The sequence below is a fragment of the Onychomys torridus genome, chromosome 9 (genome assembly GCF_903995425.1).
Source record: "Onychomys torridus chromosome 9, mOncTor1.1, whole genome shotgun sequence".
NCBI classification, from domain to species: Eukaryota; Metazoa; Chordata; class Mammalia; order Rodentia; family Cricetidae; genus Onychomys; species Onychomys torridus.
The window spans coordinates 84,353,633-84,373,759 of NC_050451.1; the positions used below are offsets into that span (position 1 = coordinate 84,353,633).

The 20,127-nt window shown below is 39.4% G+C and overlaps 1 protein-coding gene across 1 annotated transcript in view; it reads right to left on the bottom strand.

Moving 5' to 3' along the window:
* Klhl1 (kelch like family member 1) overlaps positions 1-19,466 on the bottom strand; it is a 351,846-nt gene extending 332,380 nt beyond the window's left edge. The window contains exon 1 of the mRNA XM_036199577.1: positions 17,872-19,466. Within this exon, the coding sequence (XP_036055470.1) occupies positions 17,872-18,365 (494 nt within the window). The 5' untranslated portion in view covers positions 18,366-19,466. The remainder of the gene's footprint in view (positions 1-17,871) is intronic.
* Positions 19,467-20,127: the final 661 nt, after the last annotated feature.

Sequence of the window (20,127 nt, forward strand, 5' to 3'; positions counted from 1 at the left end):
AGATCTTTTCCAACCCCATATCTGACAGAGGGATGATCTCCAAAATATATAAAGAACTCAAGAAGCTAGACATCACAATACCAAATAATCCAATTTAAAAATGGGTATAGATTTAAACAGAGAATTCCTAACAGAAGAATCTCAAATAACAGAAAGACATTTAAGGAATTACTCGACATCCAGGGAAATGTAAATCAAAACAACTCTGAGATACCATCTTACACCTGTCAGAATAGCTAAGATCAAAAACACTGATGGCAGCTTATGTTGAAGAGGATGTGGAGTAAGGGGACCAGTCCTCCACTGTAGGTGGGAGTGCAAACTTGTACAGCCACTTTGGAATCAGTATGTCCACTTCTCAGAAAATTGGGAATCAGTCTACCTCAAGACTTAGCAATACTATTCTTGGGTATATACTCAAAGGATACACAATCAAACCACAAGGACATTTGCTCAGTTCATAGCAGCATTACTCGTAATAACCAGACCCTGGAAACAACCTAGATAACTCTCAAGTTGGGAATGGATAAAGAAAATTGGGTACATTTACACAATGAATTATTAGTCAGCAGTAAAAAACAATGACATTATGGAATTTGGAGCCAAATGGATGGAACTATAAAAAAAACATCCTGAGTGAGGTAACCCAGACCCAGAAAGACAAACACAATATGTATGCACTCATAAGTAGATTGACGTTGTTCTGTATGTTGTGAATGTTTTGCTCTGATTAGTTGATAAATAAAACATCAGTTGGCCAGTAGCCAGGCAAGAAGTATAGGTTGGATAAGCAGACAAGGAGAATTCTGGGAAGAGGAAGGCTGAGTCAGGAGTCCCCAGCCAGACAAAGAAGAAGCAAGATGTAAAGGCAGAACTGGGAAAAGGTACCAAGCCACATGGCTAAACATAGATAAGAATTATGGGTTAATTTAAGTGTAAGAGCTAGTCAGTAATAAGACTGAGCTAATGGCCGAGGTGTTATAAATAATATTAAACCTCTGTGTGTTTACATAGGGGACACAAGTGGGAGAGATTCGCCCTGACCACAGGGCCTGAGCAAGACACAGGAAAACTTCCAGCTATAGTGGATATTAGACATAATAACCAGGCTACAATCCATAACCTCAGAGAAGGTAGGTAACAAGAAGGATGTTCCCTAAGAGGGATGTGCATATGGATTCCCCTAGGAAGGGCAAATAAACAAGATCTTCTTAGTAAACTGGGGCATGGGGGAGGAAAAGGAGGATGAGAACATGAGGAATGGGAAAGGGATGATCCAGTTGGGGGCAGGGTTGAGAGGGAGAGTAAGGAAAGAGATATCTTGATAGACTGATGGGGTTAGGGGAAAATCTGGTGCTAGGAAAATTCCCAGGAATCTACAAGAATGACCCCAGCTAAGAATCCAAGCAATAGTGGAAAGGGTGCCTGAACTGCCCTTCTGTAGTGGGTAGCCATCCCACCATTGGCATGGAAGTTCCAACCCCCATTGAGGCTTCAGTAATGGTCATGCCCACAAGGTTGGGTGGAGGAGGAAGGGGAAGACTGAGGATCGAGAGGAGGTCGCTCTCTTGGTTCCTGGACCCTGGACGCTGGAGGTAGACCGAGCAGAGTTCTCCAGAGAACACCGCCGGACTGTGCTATACCTTTGCCAGACCCTGCAACCTACCCCTTCATTTGTAAGTTACCCCACAAAATAAACCTCCCTTTTAACTATGTGGAGTGGCCTTAATAATTTCACCAATACCCTTCCCATGTAATCAGGTGGGGGACTACTCTACTTGTCATTTATCTATTAACTAATGGAAGAAGATTCATAGTTAATCACTGAACCAAGGTCCAGAAGTCCAGGCCAGTCAAAGAGAGGGAAGAGAGAGAGATTTGATGAGAAAGGGCATCAGGATCATGATGGGAAAAACCACAGACACAGCTGACTGGAGCTGGTGAGAGCTCATGGACTCTGGATTGACAGTTGGCAAACCTGTATAGGACCAAATTAGGCCTTCTGAATGTGATTATGGATGTATGGCTTGGGCAGATTGTGGGGTTCCTGTCAGGGGGACCAGGATTTATCCCTAGTGCATGAACTGGCTTTGTGGAGTCCATTCCTGTGGGGGGATACCTTGTATGCTCAGCCTCCATGCAGGGGGAAGAGGCTTGGTCCTTCCTCAACTTGACATGCCAGAATTTGTTGACTCCCCTCTTTCAGGAGTGGATGGGGGGTGGGGAGTGGGGGAGATAGAGGAGTATGGGGAGGGGATGAAGGGAGAGTTGTGATTGGTATGTAAAATGAAAAGAAATACAGTTTTTAATAAAACAAAAAAGGGAATATATATATATATGAAGCGATCTTTAAAACTGTCCTTAATTCTACTGAATCTCTCTTGGTGGTACATTTTTTTTTTTATCTTGAACAATTAAAAAAAACAGTATATTAAATGAAAATAATGTATTATTAATAGGTCTTTAATTTCCAGATTGTTTGTTCCTACAAATAAAAAGATAAAACTATTTTAGCTCATATAAAAATGTCACTAGTGTAACAGGTGAGCTGCCACCCCAAGACATTAGATAGGATGCACATTTTCTTGTTTGGAATCTGCATTTTCTTTAAACATATATTTCAGTGTTCTGAAAATTCTAATGGATGTCTTGGTCAAAAAAGTGAAGTTTTTACATGGGAATTGATGTTAGAATGATATATCCACATATCCACAAATTATATTTTGGAACATGACAAAGTAAACAAATAGAAACATATGATCAATGTGATACTCAATATTAACTTATTCTTGATTTTGATGAGAAGATTACTTTTTTTTTCTTTCTAAACAGCTTAATGTTGTGCTGTAGAGACGTTCATTTAGTTTTTAAACTGGTAAATACAAATTAAGAGGTGAAAATTTGATAATTTTGGAATTTGGGTAAGTAAATAGTTGTAATTTCTTTATCTTGTTTTTATATTCTCAAACTTCTGACAGAAAAAAATGGATATTCATATACCTGTAAGCCTAAGTTCAGTGTCATATGCTTATTTTATACATTTTGCCTGAAGCAAATGTACTATAGAAATAGTGTTCCAGAATCTAGGAGCTTCTGGGTAGTACAGATTTAATATTGATAACTTCATTGTAAAATATATAAAAGCAGTTTTCCACCAAATAAACTATTAATTTTTTTCAGTTTTAATAACGGTAAACTATCTAGTGCTATCCAACAATAATTTGAACATCACTGTTCATATATATGTTTAATATTCAAGGGGATGAACAAAATGGATTTTAAACCTCAGTTTCCCATAATACTACATTCTGAAAATGAACAGTAGGCCTTTCTATTATGTGTTGATTCTTCTCATGACTATAGCTAAGTTGATTCTTTTTCTTGTGAATATGTACTGTCAAACCCAAGTAACCTTTGTGACAGTTAAATGTCATTTGTTCTCTGTTAGTGACTCTTAAGAATAATGAGTTCTGATTTTCAGAACTTACAGTAGAAGATATAGACTAAGATATAGTCTAAGGCCAGAACTAACCTGACATAAGAGACAGGCTCAAACATTACACAAAGTTCAGCAGAAACTGTGGACATGAGGAAGAGGTCAGAGCTGACATGAGGTAAGGCACACAGTCTCAGAGATTTCCACAACTCAAGAGAGATGCTGGGACTGAGTGGGGGGTTGGTGGAGACTAGAACTTAAGATGTATAAGTCTGGCTGGCATGTGGATTGCTGGAGACAGAAGAGACTATGGAAGCAAAATTAAATATAGAAGTAAGCCAGGATAGGGTATGCCACACACAGAGAACTACATTAGACAGCCTAGGAGACAAAGACCAGCCAGGGATGTGTTTACTTTTAGATAGAGACTGTTATTGAAGACTGTAACTGACTCTGAGAGGAAAATAAGGGGTAAACCCTTAATTTCTAAATACAAGTCCCACAGAGCAAAAGAACACCTCAACTTTATTACAATTTCTTTCTTTCTTGATCATTGTAAATATCTCAAATAAAGTAAAGAAAAAAAAGTGACGTGATTTTTTAAAAGAAAGAGAAACCTCTCTAAAATCCATATATATATAAGTTTCAGAATAAAACAAAAACAAAACTGAAGTTCAAGACACATATCTCCTCTGTAAACCACTAATCGCATAGTCATGCCTCACAATGAGAATGAGCTGAAAAATCTTATAGACAAAGAATAAAACAATAATAATAACTATATTTAACCAGGTCTAAGAAGACATGAATATGCTAATAAGGAACAATAGTAACAACAAAAGACCTCAATGGCATAAGGAAGACAATTCAAGATACAAAAATAATATTTGGTTAAGAGATGAAGTTTCTGAACAAAAACAAACCTAAAATTATGTTGGAAATGAAACCTCAAATAAAAACCTAGTTGGAAAGCCTCACCAATAAAATAGAGCATATAGAAAATGGAACATCATGGGTGAAAACTCCATGCTACACTTAAGTTAAAAATGACTCCATGTAACATTTTGGAGGTCCCAGCTTGATGCCCAGAAACTGAGTCCAGGTCTTCTGGACCATTAGCTTTAGACACAGGGAAGAATTCATCAGCTAGAGAAAACAATACAGAGATTAGCACCTGACTTGAAACTTGTACCCTTTTCTTGGGAACCCAAATCTTACTGGCTCAAAGAATACCCAGAAAAACTGAGAATTCTCTATATGCTCCCTCTGTCTGACACAGGAGACTGACCTGACCCCGCTGTAAGGATTCTGTCCTTAGTTATGTCATCATCCTGGGATGGCGGCCCAGCCTAAAAAGCAGGTGGGCCCTCTCTGTGTCTCCCTTTTCTCTTTCTTCTCTCTTCCCTCCACATGGTCTCTTTGTTTCTCTGGTCCTCTCTCTCTCTCTCTCTCTCTCTCTCTCTCTCTCTCGATATATATCCTCCTTCTCTCGCAATAAAGCTCTAGAAAGGTAACCATGGCTCCTGATTCTTCCACCCACCAGCACTCCTCTGTTGGCATGGCCACAGTGGGGACGGCCAGCCACAAGCAGTGCCACATTAACCAACACCCACCCCCTCCTTTTGTCAGCAATGTTCACTTCCAACTTATTAAGTCACTTCCACTCATTTTCCCAAGGCCCTGAGTGCACACAGGAAGGAGAAATAATTTCCTGAGCAGCAAGTCTGCTTTTCCTTTTCTGGGCTGCTCAAAAGGTTCAGGGAAAGAGAAGGGAGTAATTCCTGCAGCTACACTGGAAAAAAGTGAACGATCCACTCCATCCCTTTTGAAGGTTAATGTCCTCTTCTACCAGGGACTTAGATAATTGGAAGACTCAAAACCATCCTTTTGCAGAGAAGCTTCAGGCTCTTATCAAATGTTAGGCATTGTTTTTTTTTATATGCATCAGTCTGTAAAACGAATTGCTAAATGGTCTTATTAAAAACCCAGAACCAGGTATTAGGGTGAAAAACTGAGAGATCAGAGGAATAGGAAAAGCCACAGCCAACCTCACCTCACCAGTTCTTCAGCTTTCAAAGAGACCTGTTTCCTGTATACCCATGCTAATATGCCTCCCAGTCCCTGTCATCTCACATCCTCTTCCTGCCCAGCTCTGTCATTTCCTGTCTGTCTGTACAGACCTCCAGACATTTTTGGTTAACTAGTGTTGGAATTTAAGGCATGTGCCACCACACCTGGCTCTGTTCCCAGTGTTGCCTTGAATTCACAGAGAGCTGAATGTATCTCTGCCTCCAGAATGCTAGGATAGAAGGTGTGTGCTACCATTGCCTGACATTGATGTTTAATATCATGGCTGGATTTTTCCTCTGATTCTTAGATAAGCTATATTAGGGTGTACAATATATTTGGGGACACAACACATCACCACATCAGGCAACTTGGGATCATTGCCTGTATTCCCTAGACACCCTGTTTATGTCCAAGAGTGAGATTGAATTCTTCTGACAATTAGAAACTTTATTTTGGGGCCAGGCAGTTGGAAACCAACTTATGCAGAGGCCCAGTTAGAATGGACCTTCAAAGCTATGTGACCCACTTAGGATCCTAATATTGATGAAGATAAGAGAGCATGGGATGCTTTTTTTTTTTCCTCTTCAGAGATTATTTTGAGGATTAAAAGTGGCATCCAGGAAACTTACCAGCTAACCTAAGGAAAACCTGCTTATTTAAGGAACTAATGAATCACTCACTGGATTTCTGAAAAGGCTCTGGAAAATATTAGGTATTCATCCCCATAGTCCCAGAAGCCTCTCAAAGCAGAGAAGCCATAACACTGTTTTGCCATGTAGTCAGCCCTGGGTAGAAATAGAAATCATGAGAAATTAGAGGTATTTGGTGGAATGAAAAGGTCTCAACTTTTGGAAATTGCTCAGGAAGTTCACAACAGCTAAGATTCAGAGATTCAGCTGATGAAAAACAGGGAAACTCTCTCATGCCATGATTGACTGCCTTGGGAAAACAAACAAGAGAGGAAATAGTGGAAGTAGACTACAAGAAGTGAACTGGGGACCCAACAGCATCATTTTGTGAGGACTTAATGCAGATCTGTTAGTATTTTGACAAAAGAATCTGCAAAATGTACTCTACTCTAGTGTGTAGATGCCCTCCTCATAGTTCCAATAACTGAAAGGATTGTGCACAAGCAACAGAAGGCATCTTAAAGGCCCTACAAGCTCTGGTGGACATTGTCTCAGCTGTGTATCCCATACATTATATACCTTGGCTACAACCTAGAAGAAGGAAAACAAACATTTTCCCACAATGATATTTCAGTCATCCTATAAATTCCACTCCAACTACATCAAAAAAAAAAATAGCAAGTATAAGAGTTCCTGGGGGTAGATGGATATGATTTGTTAATATAGCCAAGCCTCACTGTGGTTTTGAAATCTTTGGAATAGAGTGAGACTGAGCAGAGAGATTTCAAAGCCTTGAAAAAGACTGTGATATCTGCCTCAGCGCTGGTCCTCCCACTTGTATGTGGATGAGGCCAAAGGTATTGCCTAGGCAGCCTCATACAAGTCCTTGGATCCTGGAAAGGACTGGTGGAATATCAGTACAAGAGACCTGACCTGGTTGCTGATTTGGTAGTCAGAATGTATAAGAGCCATAGCTGCCACTTTTGGACTGGTAAAGGGAGCTGATGAATTAACTTTAGTTCATCAACTAGTTCTGATATCCTCACACTCTGTTGAAGTCCTCTCTAGTGTGGGCACCTGAGACATGGCTATCTAATGTCCTGGTGATATAATACCAGCCTCTGCTTCTGAGTCAATGCTACATCCAGTTCTATAAGACATCAGCTCTCAACCCTGCCAGTCTCCTGCTACACAAAAATCCTATGGGTCCCCTGCATGACTGTTTTGGGATTAATGACCTGATGCAGTCTATCAGGACTGATCTGACTGACTTCCTATCAGGGACACAAGACAAGAGACTGTTCAGATATGTGGGCAGTTTCTTCAAAGACAGGATCAGGTATGCAAGGGTATCAGAAGTGACCTGATATAAGACTATCTGAAACAATTTTTAAGCAGGAAAACCTTAGCTCAGTGAGCTTTGCTTTTGGCTTTGACCTAAGCACTATGCTGGGGGAAAGACAAGGCTATTACCATATACATTGATTGTGGTGGTATTGTGTTCCGCAAAATATTGTGCACCCTAATAAATTTATCTGGGTTCAGAGATAGAATAGCCACAATATTAAACATAGATGATAGGCAGTGGTAGCACACACCTTTAATCGTAGCATTCCAGAGGCAGAAATCCATCTGTTCAAGGATACAGCCAAACATGGAGACTCATGCCTTTAATTCCAGAAAGCAAGCCTTTACTCCCAGGGAGTGACGGCAGAAAGAGAAAGATATATAAGGCATGAAGACCAGAAACTACAAGCATTTGGCTGGTTAAGCTTTTAGGCTTTGAGCAACACAGTTCTGCTGAGATTCATTCTGGATGAGGACTCAGAAGCTTTCAGTCTGAGGAAATAAGACCAGCTGAGGAATTGGCAAGGTGAGGTAGCTATGGCTTGTTCTGCTTCTCTGATCCTCCAGCATTCACCCTAATACCTGGCTCAGGTTTGATTTTATTAATAAGACTCTTTAAGATTCCTGCTACAATTGATAGTTTATTTGCTTTAACCATGGCCTATGGCCCTAGGGTACTATTCAGGGAAAGAGAATTGTTAACCCCATCAAAAACAGAAATTAAAAAAAAAAATAAGAGAAGAAATCTTATGCCTATTAGAAGCTATCTAGTTACTCAAGATAATGGTCACCATCCATTGGAAAAAAAGAGTAGGGGGAGGGGACTCATCAGAAGCCAGAGTCAACAGAGTGGCTAATTTGGCTGCTTATGAGGTGCCCAAGAACAAATGGGACCACTCCAAGTCTTGGTAGCTGAGCTTACATTACAGCTCAGAATTCTTCCAGGAGTGATACTGACCGGGTGAAACAAGAACTGGACAAATAGGATAAACAAAGAAGATGGACATTGTGGAAAGATGACAGGTGATGAATCTTCACCAAGCCAGCCTCCTAGAAGCCAAAGAAACCGCTGAACACAGATCCAGGTATTATGTTCCAAATGTGGAAAGCCTGATTAAAGAAACCACTTTTAGATCTGTATCTGTGCTTATGGAAGCCCCAAAGCAGGAAGGAAGACTCCACAAGAGGTCTTGGTTTGGGTATATGGGCATGGGAAACATTGGGAGCTGGACTTTACTACAGTCTGGACTATTTATTTGGGCTATAAATATTTGCTCATGTCTGTAGACACCTTCTCGTGATAGGTGGAGGCTACCCCACAAGAAGAGAGATTGCTGCAATATTTACTGAGAAACATCTTTAGGAAATAATTCTTAGATGTTGACTGCCCTAGCTTTGGGGTCTGACATTGCCTGCTGGTCTTCATGACAAAAATGTCTCAAAATCTGATAAAAGTTATTAAATAATAATTAGAGATTATTGTGTGTATAGGCCACAGAGCTTGGGCTAGTTAGAAAGGGTAAATGGGACTCTAACAGAGACTACCATCAATTGGTCCCAGAAATTGCCAAAAAAAAAATGAGTCAATCTCCTCCCCTATACCCTGGTAAGAGTCCAAAATACTTTTTAACAAGCAAGGTCTTTTGAAATTATATTTCACAGACTACCTCTCACCCCTACCCTCACCCTGGAAATATTTAATCACTCCCCGCTTCTCAAGTGCTTTCAGGCTTTCCAGGAAGCTGCCCAGGCCATTAGCCAGACTGTGAAGGGAGTCCTGCTATTTTCCACCTCTGGGCCCATCCAGTTCGGCCCAGGATACATGGCTTGTGTGAAGATGACCTCTGCCTGGATGGAATGCTAATCAGTCATCTTCACCACCCAAACTGCTGTCAAAGTAGTTGGTGTCATCCCTTGTGGGGGAAAAGCCACTGAGAGTGATGTCAGATGGACTGTCACTTGGACTTTGGACCCCTTAAAGATAGACTGACGAGTTTACTAACCCAGGGTACACAATTCCCATCAGCCCCCAAAGTAGACATGGAAATTCAGAGTAAAAACTGGGACAGCAAACTGTTTCTTTTTGGTGAACTGCTCTCTGATGTCCTTCCAGGGTTGGAACAATATGGATTTTCCAAAAGGAGCAGGTCAATAAATCAGGTTGTAGGGAATATTGACTAGAAAAATTACTTCAGTAATTACAGTTTTATGCAGGTCATGACAAAGGTGAGTTGTCTTGACAAAAATGAGGTACCTCCATCATGTCCTCAAATTTCATGTATTGCTTGTACTAACCATTTGTCAAAATATGGATCTTCTGACTCACTTCAAAGTCACACTACCTGTATTATCAATAAGGTTTATCACTAGAATGGAGAAGTGTTGAGAACTCCTATTGGCTTTGATTCTATGTTAAGAAATGCCAAAATGCCCCAATTCTGGTATTGATCCTAGTAGGGGAAGAAATAGGCAGTTCATCTGACACAGACACCTCAGGCTTGATTGCTGGGACACCAAAACTTTAGAGAACTCAGTTTCCTATCCTAAGATAGACTTAGGCCTAGGTAATTTGGATAATTCTGTTTCCAGTATGGAAAGTCAACTTCACTCTGTCACAGAGGCTGTTCTACAGAAAGAAATAGGTAAGACTTTCTTTTTATGAAATAAGGTGTACTTTGTATGACCTTATAAGAAATTTGCTATTTCTTTCCAAAGTGATCAGTGGGAACTAGGGAAAACATTCTCATTGTTATATAAAACTTCAGAAAAAGGAAAAACAAGACCTAGATCAAATACTTGGTATCAATCTCGGTTTATTTGTCCCCTCATGCCTGACCACCTTATTGTCAGCATTAGCTGGAGTATTGATTCTTATCCAGACCAAGCTAATGGTGTAACCCTGCATCCTCAACTACATTGTTTGACTACATCAAACAGAAAAATAAACTTAGTTAAGCTATTAGTCCTTAGGACTAACTGTGCCTCCTAGAACAGGATGAGTCAATTTTGAGTCATGTCCATAGAACTAGTGAGGAATATGACTGGGTGAGACAATGTAGAGGTTCCTCCATCTTGTACTCTTGCTGAAACAATTTTCATGTTTAACTAGAATTTGGTCTCCTTGATGGGAATACCACAGAAAATCACCCAAACCTATTCTAAGAACTGAAGATCAAGATTCCCTAGTTGACTTATTTTAGTTTCTATTAAACTGCCTCCTTGAGCAGAATCCCCTCCAGCTAACTAACTGCTTATCTTCACTTCTGTCAAATTGTTTGCTTAAGCAAAGAATCACCCTTCCACCTTTAGCTGCAGATTGAGAAGTCAAGATATAGTTTCTACCTTTCAAAACTCTGTGCCCTTGACACTCAGTGCTACATGTAGGTTCAAATGCCTGAGTGTAGTTCCTGCAGGAAATACTTTCAATTAGCTATAAACTGTGTCTTACTGAATATCTCTAGTGGGTTTCCCATAAAAGTTCCTTCTAGCAAATCTTCAGTCCACCATCATGACTCTAATTCTCTGAAACTGTAAGCCCAATTAAATATTTATGCAGTTACCACATACTCTAGCTACAGAACATAGGGAAATCAATTATTTTTAATTAGCCAGGAATTATTCTTCTTGATGGAGGAGAAGGAACTACTCTTTTGGTTGACTAGCTTTCATAGTGTTCAAAAGTACCATGTAGGCTAAAGGGGAAAAAGACATTAATGCTTTTATCCAGTTCAGAATGGACCATGCATGCTACAATTCTGATTGTCCAGATAAAATGTGTCTACTGGTACAATAGTGGTACAAATGTTATGGGAATAGCAACATCTTTCTGAATTGACCTGAAGTTTGCTCCACAGGAAACAATTCCTGTTTAGTAACCTTATCAAACTTCTGTGGTTTAGGAGGTCATATTCAAGGGACACCTACTACTATTATTTTGCTAAATGTTTATATTGCCAAAGAGCCCTTTAAATATTTATGTTCACACTGATGCATAAGTCTAGACCTCCATCAGCAATTATCAGAGAAGTTTCTTTTTGTAGTGGGTAGTAGTTAATACAGAGACTCAAAACTCAGGAAATTGCTGGGAATAGGTGACTGTGAGTAGTCATCCCTAAATAAAGCATCAGTTTCAAGCTTCCTTCCTGGGGCTCAAAGAAAATCTCAGAAAGGAGTTAGAAAAGAATTTAGGAACTGGAAGATTGTGAGGAATGCTGTGAATAACTGTCTTTTAACATGATAGTTTTTCTGTTGTACTCATAAACCTATAGCAGCTTTGGTTACCAGCACAAGACCTGAAAACGGTTAAACAAGTCAAAACTCCAGCAAGATGAAGGATGTCTCAGGAGGCCCCATCTCTACAGGAGATTATATTAACCTGTACTGGAAGCAAGGGGGTGATAGTCATTTTTCTTTGGGTTTGTTGCCAATGGTAGGTTGTTCATGCTCCATTATGGGATGTCTTTCTGTATGCTATGAATATGTGTTGTTCTGATTGGTTGATAAATATAATTGTTTTGGCCTATAGCAAGAAAGCTTACAGCTAGGTGGGAAATACAAGCAGAAACACAGAAAGAAGGGCAGGGTCAGGGAGATGCCAGCAAACTGCCTAAGGAGCTACAAGGTACCCACAGACTGGTAACACCATGGCCACATGGCAACACTTAGTTTGATAGATGTAAGTTGAGTTAAGTTATAAGAGTTAGCTAGCAGGAAGCCTGGCCTATAGACCATACAGTCTGTAAGTAATATAAGCCTCTATGTATTTACTTGGGACCAAGCAGCTGCAGGATACAGGAAGGAGAGATTAGTCGCAACCATGGACCAGGAAGGACTTGAGAAACTTCTGGCTACAAACAGCTATGTGCATATTTGGGAAGCTCTAATTTGAAATAGTAGGATGATATAACAAAATAAAGAAGCCATGAAATTGAGATGATCAGGGTTTGGAAAGATCCAAAAGAAGAAATTACAGGAAGGAAATTGGGGGTTGATATGATCAAAATGTATACATATATAAAATTCAGAAAGACTATATTTAAAATATTTCAATCTTTGGAAGAATATTTTATGTAAAATCTTTACCATCTAAAATCAGTATTTTTTCCACTTTAGGTTATACTGTTAATCAATGAAAATTAAAACATACTTCACCATATATCAGCAACTAATTCTGTGTTTTCTAATACCAAAGAGATAAAAATGTTGCACCAAGATCATAGGGCTTTAAAATTTTAAATTTATACAACACCAAATTTCAACAACTGCTCTTTCAATAGCCATATTGTTATTATTGAGCAAGATGATCATGAACAATATTCATTATTCTACATTTTTATGGACATACTCTAAAGCAGGAGCAAAGTGATGTTTTAAATATACACACTGTTTCCACTTAGAAATTTCAGATAGAAACACATAATAAAATCAACACAGATGTTAACTTACATTATAATCTTCAATATGAATTGATGAGAAGGTAAAATATAGTTACTCTAAAACACAAAACAGAGGATATTATTTGTTGAGAGGTGAAGGATATCTCTGAAAAAGACAGACAGAAGTGTCTCAATAAAAATATCTCTTCAAAGAGGAAAACTAAATGTGGGGAAGGCTGTCTGAGAATGCAGAACTACCAGATGAGAAACAGTTAGCTTGTGAGGCCAGTGCACTGGTCACTTATACATTAAGACACTGAGTGTGATAGTCATTTGTCAGTGGCAAGGTCAGAAGTGCTGTCCAGAAAGCAGATGTATGGTAGGTAAATCATTCATGTCTGGATACCTACGGTAGATACTGCTGTGGATGATTGATTAATAAATAAAGCTGATTGGCCAGTAGCCAGGCAGGAAGTATAGGTGGGACAAAGAGGAGAATTCTGTGAAGTGGAAGGCTGAGGCAGGGAGACGCTGGCAGCTGCTGCCATGAGAAGCAGATGTTAAGATACCAGTAAGCCATGAGCCATGTGGCAACTTATAGATTAATAGAAATGGGTTAATTTAAGATAGAAGAACTAGATAACAAGAAGCCTGCCATGGCTGTACAATTTGTAAGCAATATAAGTCTCTGTGTGTTTACTTGGTTGGGTCTGAGTAGCTATAGGACTGGTGGGTGAGAGAGATTTGTCCTGACTGTGGGCCAGGCAGGACTGGAGAAAACTCAAGCTACAGATACTTCTAAGAATCAGAATTCCTAGAAGAAGCTATATCTGCAAAGGCTGAAGAGAGATTAAAACTGCAATGTTGTGAATAGCTTTAACTGCTGCAGGTCCAGAGCCTAATTGTGCTTTATCCTGGGCTATCTGGAGCCCTCTACATATTGCCATTCTTTTCTCATTCCATCCAACCAAACATCCTCTAACAGATAAGAGACTTTGAAATTTATTAACTTTACTAACCCCTGGCTTCCACCAAACTAAAGGCTAAGAGTCATCAGATAACATCTGATAGCTATAACTGAGATTTCTCAGTCCTCTTCCTATCTACTTAATGTTTCCACCAATGAATTTTAAAGGCACTTTGACTCATTACTTTCTTTGTCAGTTACTATAAAATTTGCATGAAACTGCTTCCATATTGGAGCATGGAATTTGGTGTAACATAAATTTTTGTTCCAAAAACACAATCACTCATATTTGACTCCAGAATAAACAATCTCTTTTCCTCTTTGAAGTAAGAATTGTGTTGTTTTCCCTTTTTATGAACACTTTAATCAGTGAGCATTTTATGATATAGATAACAATCAATAACTTTTTGAATTAATAGTTATGATTCATTAGAATTCTTAGAGGTGAAAATAATAGAGCAAGGAACATTGGAAAAATGATCATCCTTTAATTTTTACCATTTTCATTGATTTCAGTGTTATGAATGAGTTGATTAAATGATGAAAACTGAAGATTTAGAGTGAGATAACAGAGAAGACCATTGAGTTGGAAGAAGGTATTAACTTAGAAGAGGAACAAACATTGGAGATAGAAAAATATGGACAGAAACAGGAACATCACTTGATGTTCGAGAAATAATGAAAACAGTAAGAATGTTGATGGTGATAAATATGATCCTTGAGTGTTTACTTGCACATGCTAATGCATGGAGAGCTGTTCTCCTGAGATAGAAAACAATTGAATAACATAGAAGGGAGCGTAATGAAATTTTGTATACATTACATTTAAATTTTTCTTGTTCCATTCACCTAGAGGACAGATGAAAAGGTGAATGAATGAGACAAGACAATGAAGGTTTAGGCTTAGAGATAGAAATGCAGAATCCTTGTCTATGGATGGTCACTGAAAACATGGCATCAGAAGATTGTACTCTGAGTATCTTGAAGTCAAAAGAGCAAGCCAGTAAAATATGGAATAGAGTTTTTCTACTAGGATCATAAGCTAATATATATATTTACATTTATATTATGATACAAATATAAATCTGAGAATACATTAGTTTTTGTCTTTTTACATAATGTATGGAATTTTGGAAATATATCTGGTGCACATGGAATTATATATTTTAACTAAGTTTGGACGTGGGTATATGTAAATTAGTGAATAAGATTATAGATCATTAACTTATTGTGTAAACGTTTTCTAAGGGATATGATCAAGAAAATCGAGGACTGAGCTTTGTTTACAGTAGGATAAGGTAGTATGTACTCAATATAGTAGTATGGGGTGAGATGGCAGAATTCTGCTAGTAAGTTAGTTTATGTCTTTCTGCTCATGACATCTCTGTTTCAAGTCCTTGAAAATTTGAGCGTTTCAGCATTTGAAAATTTATGAGTAGCTTTCTTCTAAGTGTTAAAAACAAGTTTAAGCAACTGAGGATTCACACTCATATAAAACATTGTTTCTATTTGGTGACAGACCTAATAAAGAGAAAGGAAAAAAATATGGGTAAAGAAATAATAGAGTAAAGGCTCATCTTTGCTTTATGGTTGAGATAAATTTTACACTATAGAGTTGATGGAAAAATATGACAAATATTAAGTTCATATCAAAGTTTTTATATCTTAGAGAAACAAACAAGAAAAATCATTATGTGGTTCTTAGTTTGTGTAGTCATTCAACATTATGAATACTATGCAGCTTTCCTACATTGTTAAATCTACATTACAGATTAGTTAGAATAAAGTTCTAAATTACAATAAAGTGTTTCTTGAGTATTTTACTTTGAAAGTCCTTTATCTCCCGGGCCTACTCTTATCAGATATTAAAATATCATATATTGAGAATGACTAATTGCTACATTTACTGTGTCATTTTCAGTCATGAACATTGAACCAATCTCCTGTAAAAGCATAAAAAGACAAGCATGCTCTCAGAAGTGACTAAGATGAATGTCACATTTATCTGCACTCCAAAAGAATTTGGTAGGAAATTTTAAAAGGAATTGGAGTTTATATTCAACAGATTCAACGTGCAAAACTTCTTGATACTCGAACTCCAACAGTAAAGAGGATGTGGGATGGTTTACTTGCATTTATTTTATTTTCAGAATTCTTATCACTTATGACTTATTTACAAAAGTAAGACTGGTAGATTATTCCTAGCTGGGTTCTTGGTTATTGGTTTTGTATTTTAAACTTAATTATAATCTACCCTCTCAGTTGTCCTTCAGAATTTGCCAATTCCAACTTTAATGAAGACTTTATAAAACACTAATTCCCACACTGCGTCACTCACTAAAATATTGCTATATTGAAATGTCAGCTATTTCTTGTTTATCTGAAAATTGCATTGGCGTATGTGTACATAAGTACACTATTTTCTGAGCTGCGTGGATATTGAATATTTTTCCAAAGGAAGAAGACACAAGTGTCTGGGAGGAGTTTTAAGAGAGAATATGAGATATGTGTGTGTGTTATAAATATTTGCATTTATGTGTGAAATTACTAAAGAATAAGCAAAAAATGAAAAGGAAATTTTACAATAAAGTCATTCCTTTAAAATATAAGAGATGACTGGTAAATGTTTATCAGAAATTCTCTATTCCTTAAAGTTTTGAGTTTATTCAAAAATCTAGGAAAAGTTATAGGTTAAGCATCTATGTATTGAATAGTTGAGCTCTCTCAGTTTATGGTATTTATTGTATCTGATTATTATGAATTTAGTTAACTGTTTTACTTCATTGCATAAGAGAAAAACTTAGATTTTGGCCTCACATGTGGAAAACTTTTGACATACTTGAACACAGTCAAATTTTCTTTAGTAAACAATGATCTTGCGTTGTGTGAATCATATTAATATATCATTAGAATATGTTCAAGGCTCTTAAATTCAAGTCCAGAATTATATTATTGAAGACATTTTTAAAGATAATGATATCATATAATATTCTGTTTATCATTTTATTTTATATATTTCCCAAACAATACATTTTATGAAAAACTGGTTTAATTAAATTGAAACTTAAACCATTCTTCTGTTTCTAATTTGTTTTTAAGAGAGTGTTCAACATTTTTAGCTTATTCATTATCATTTTTGAGAATGTCTACTGTATTTCTTCTGTAATGTATTCTGATATCATATGGATCTAAATGCAAATCCTTGCATATCCTCATCATATGCTCAGACATAAATGTTATATTTAGAATAATAATGACTCAGTACCCTAAAAACTTGTAAAACTCAAGAGTTGCTTGTGTTCCAAGGATTTTCTCTATCTTCAGTGTAACAGAACTCCATGCAAAGTGTCATGCTTGAAATAAACTGGAAGTAAGTGCTGCCTGCGTATTCTGAACGCACAGTTCTAATACTGAGCCAAAAGAAATCACAACAAATGTCCTCTGCAGAGTTGCATTCCAACACTTGCATGGAGAGAGGCAAAGGCAGAAAGTAGTACAAGAGCAAGGATTATAGTTAGCATAGGGTCACACAGTTGGGAGGAGAGGCAGAGTTACGTCAGTGTTGTTCTTTTTTTCCACTTTGTTATTCCTCAGACACAGAGGAAAGCCACGGGGATTTGAGACAATCATGCTAAATCAGTCACGGGCTGAATACATGAGTTACATTTTGATGGTGTTCAAAGCTGACTTCACCCAGAACAGATAAGGGAAAGACATATTTTAATAACAGACGGTGATGGAAAGGCACTATGGTCTATGAAATATGAGAACTATTCAACTTGAAGGTTCCCCCAAATGTATGCATGTTCATTGAATAGTTGTAACTCTGAAAAGTTGTTAAAAGAGCATATGTATGAGCCAACAGAAATGAATGAGTGAAGTTTTAATGAGATGGCAACTTGGGTAATAAAAACCAGGCTAGCATCTAGCTCAAATTTTCACCCTGTAGCTTTCTACCCTTAGTGAAGTGGGAGAGAACACGAGGTGGGGATGATGACAGGAAACCAGGAACTCTTCTGACACCTGCCCGGTGGGAACTTACTGTACCTGTGTCCACATCCTTCACCTGTTGCCTGGATGGAGCTGGCAGGCTCCGCTTGGAGCTCTTTCAGGGACAATCCTTTGTCCTGTGGTCCAGGAAAGTCCATGCCTGTCACCACCTCCTCCTCTAGGGACTCCACGTAGAAAAGAGTCCTGGCGGGCTGTTGGGTGCCCTGCCCGGGAGCCCCTTGCTGTAGCCTCGTGGCAACTGGTAGCAAGGTGCCATTCAGCGGATTGAAGGGAGAGGGTGAAGAGGACGATGAGGACGTTGAGGAGGAGGAAGGTTTCTTCCAGAAAGCACTCAGACTGCCCTTTTCCTGGCTTTTGAGCAGCCGACTCTGGCTAGGTCCCCAGTGCTCAAAGCTGCTTCCACTGTCCGGTTGCAGGCAGCTGCCCCCGGCTGGGCTACCACCAGAGGCCGGGGACGGATGGCTGAAGAGTTTCCAGCGGAGTCGCAGGATGTGCTTCACATCGAAGTCTTTTCGCCCGGAGCCCGACATGCTTTATGCACGGAGAGCCAAGGGACTGCAGCTCACACACCAGTAGCCTGGCGAGCTTTCTGGGGAGGCCAGTGGCGTTCGGAGAAGGAGCAGGAGGAGGCAGGATGCTCTCCGTGTACACAGAGTGCCAAAGGTGGCCAAGCGGGCTGCGCGCCTTGCTAGAGAGCACACCAGCACCGTGAGCGCGCTGCAGAACCTCGCCGCTCAGTCCGGGTCGTTTTGCCAGGACCTGGGCTTTGGGAAACCTCCGGTCTAGCACAGAGGAAGTCCTGGGACACCGGGGCTTTATAATCCACGCAGAGCTTGCAGGGACCCCCGTGGTGACCACCCGGAGGGAAGAGAGGCTGAAAATGCTAAAGGAAGGGAGGGAAGTCTGAGCTCTTCTTAGCTCCAGAGGTGGTGGCAGCTGGATCCACCTCCCTGATGAGGAAGAGCCGCTATTCAGATCTCCTGTCTTCTCTGCTCAGAGTTGGGGCTTGATGAGTGCAGGGAGAAAAAGCGCCTCAAGTCGAGAAGAGAAGTAGTGCATTCCCCCTCCCCCCCCCAAAAAAAAGCCGGCTCTCTGCACCTGCTCCCCTGTCCCCTCTCCTCTGGGAAAATACCCTGATAGCTTGCCAGGTGTCCAAAGGAAAGTCAAATGTTTTCTGAGATGAAAAGAAGGGGCGGTTTTATATACTCAGTTTGTAAAAGAGAAAAATAAATATCCCAAGAAAAACATAGAGCAGCCAAAGAAAAGCCCGCCCGGGAATCTGTCAAGGTCCTCACTGTATGATTTTTCTCTCTGCCTCAGCGCCTCCTCCTCCTCCCCTGAAAGTGACGCAGATGTGCACTGGGGCCTATACTGAGAGATGGAGGGAGGGAGGGAAGGCTTCAATCTTCTTTATGCAAGTGAGTCTGCCGCTCTTATTGTCCCTGTGCGGAAGTCCTGTCACCTTTTTTCACCCTCCTTCCTCTCTACATTACTGTACGGCAATAAAAGTAAAGCAAACAGGCAAAATGCTTTAGCATCAGTAAACACCAAACATGAATCATGGCAGTGGTAACTTAATAGGCCGCCGCGGTGCGCAGGTTGCAGGTTAATGGCTTGAATTATTTAATAAGCCACATCCTTTAACCTTTAGCCTCCTTTCCTCTGTAGTGAGACACAGAAAAAAAAAAAAAAGTAGTCATGCTGTCATCAAAGTGTGATGATGCCATCTTCCTGGCACTTAGGTTGTGATCCTGATACTAATTTACCCAGACATTGCTTCAACCCCAGGGACCAGAGACTCACTGTTAAATTTGAAGATGGGCTGACTCTCAGCGACAGGCTTGGTAAAATCAGTATTTGGTGGGAGCTTCAGAAGAAAACCAGCTTGTGGTGCACAAAGAGAAAATGGAATGAAATGATGACGGAGTATTTGAAAGAATAACTCCTCTTACACAATCGTGGTATTAAATGTACAGAAGAATGTGGACAATAAATAGCACAACCTAAGGCTACTGTCCCGCAAATAGAAGCCTGGAAGGGGACGGGGGGTGATTCACAATGGTGAGGACTGCGATTCCTTTCCATAAAAATACTTTAAAATGTCTTATCTTTCCCTTAATGAGCCTTTAAAATAGGGCCCAGTAAATTTGATCAAAGCTAGGGCATAGTAGTGTCCCTTCTTGTAATTCAAGGGCTCAGCAACTTCCAACAAAGCACAGGAATGGAACACCACAGTGCAGGTAGATGACTCTTCTGTCAGCCTGTTGTTGAAGAGCAAACTTGCGTAGATAT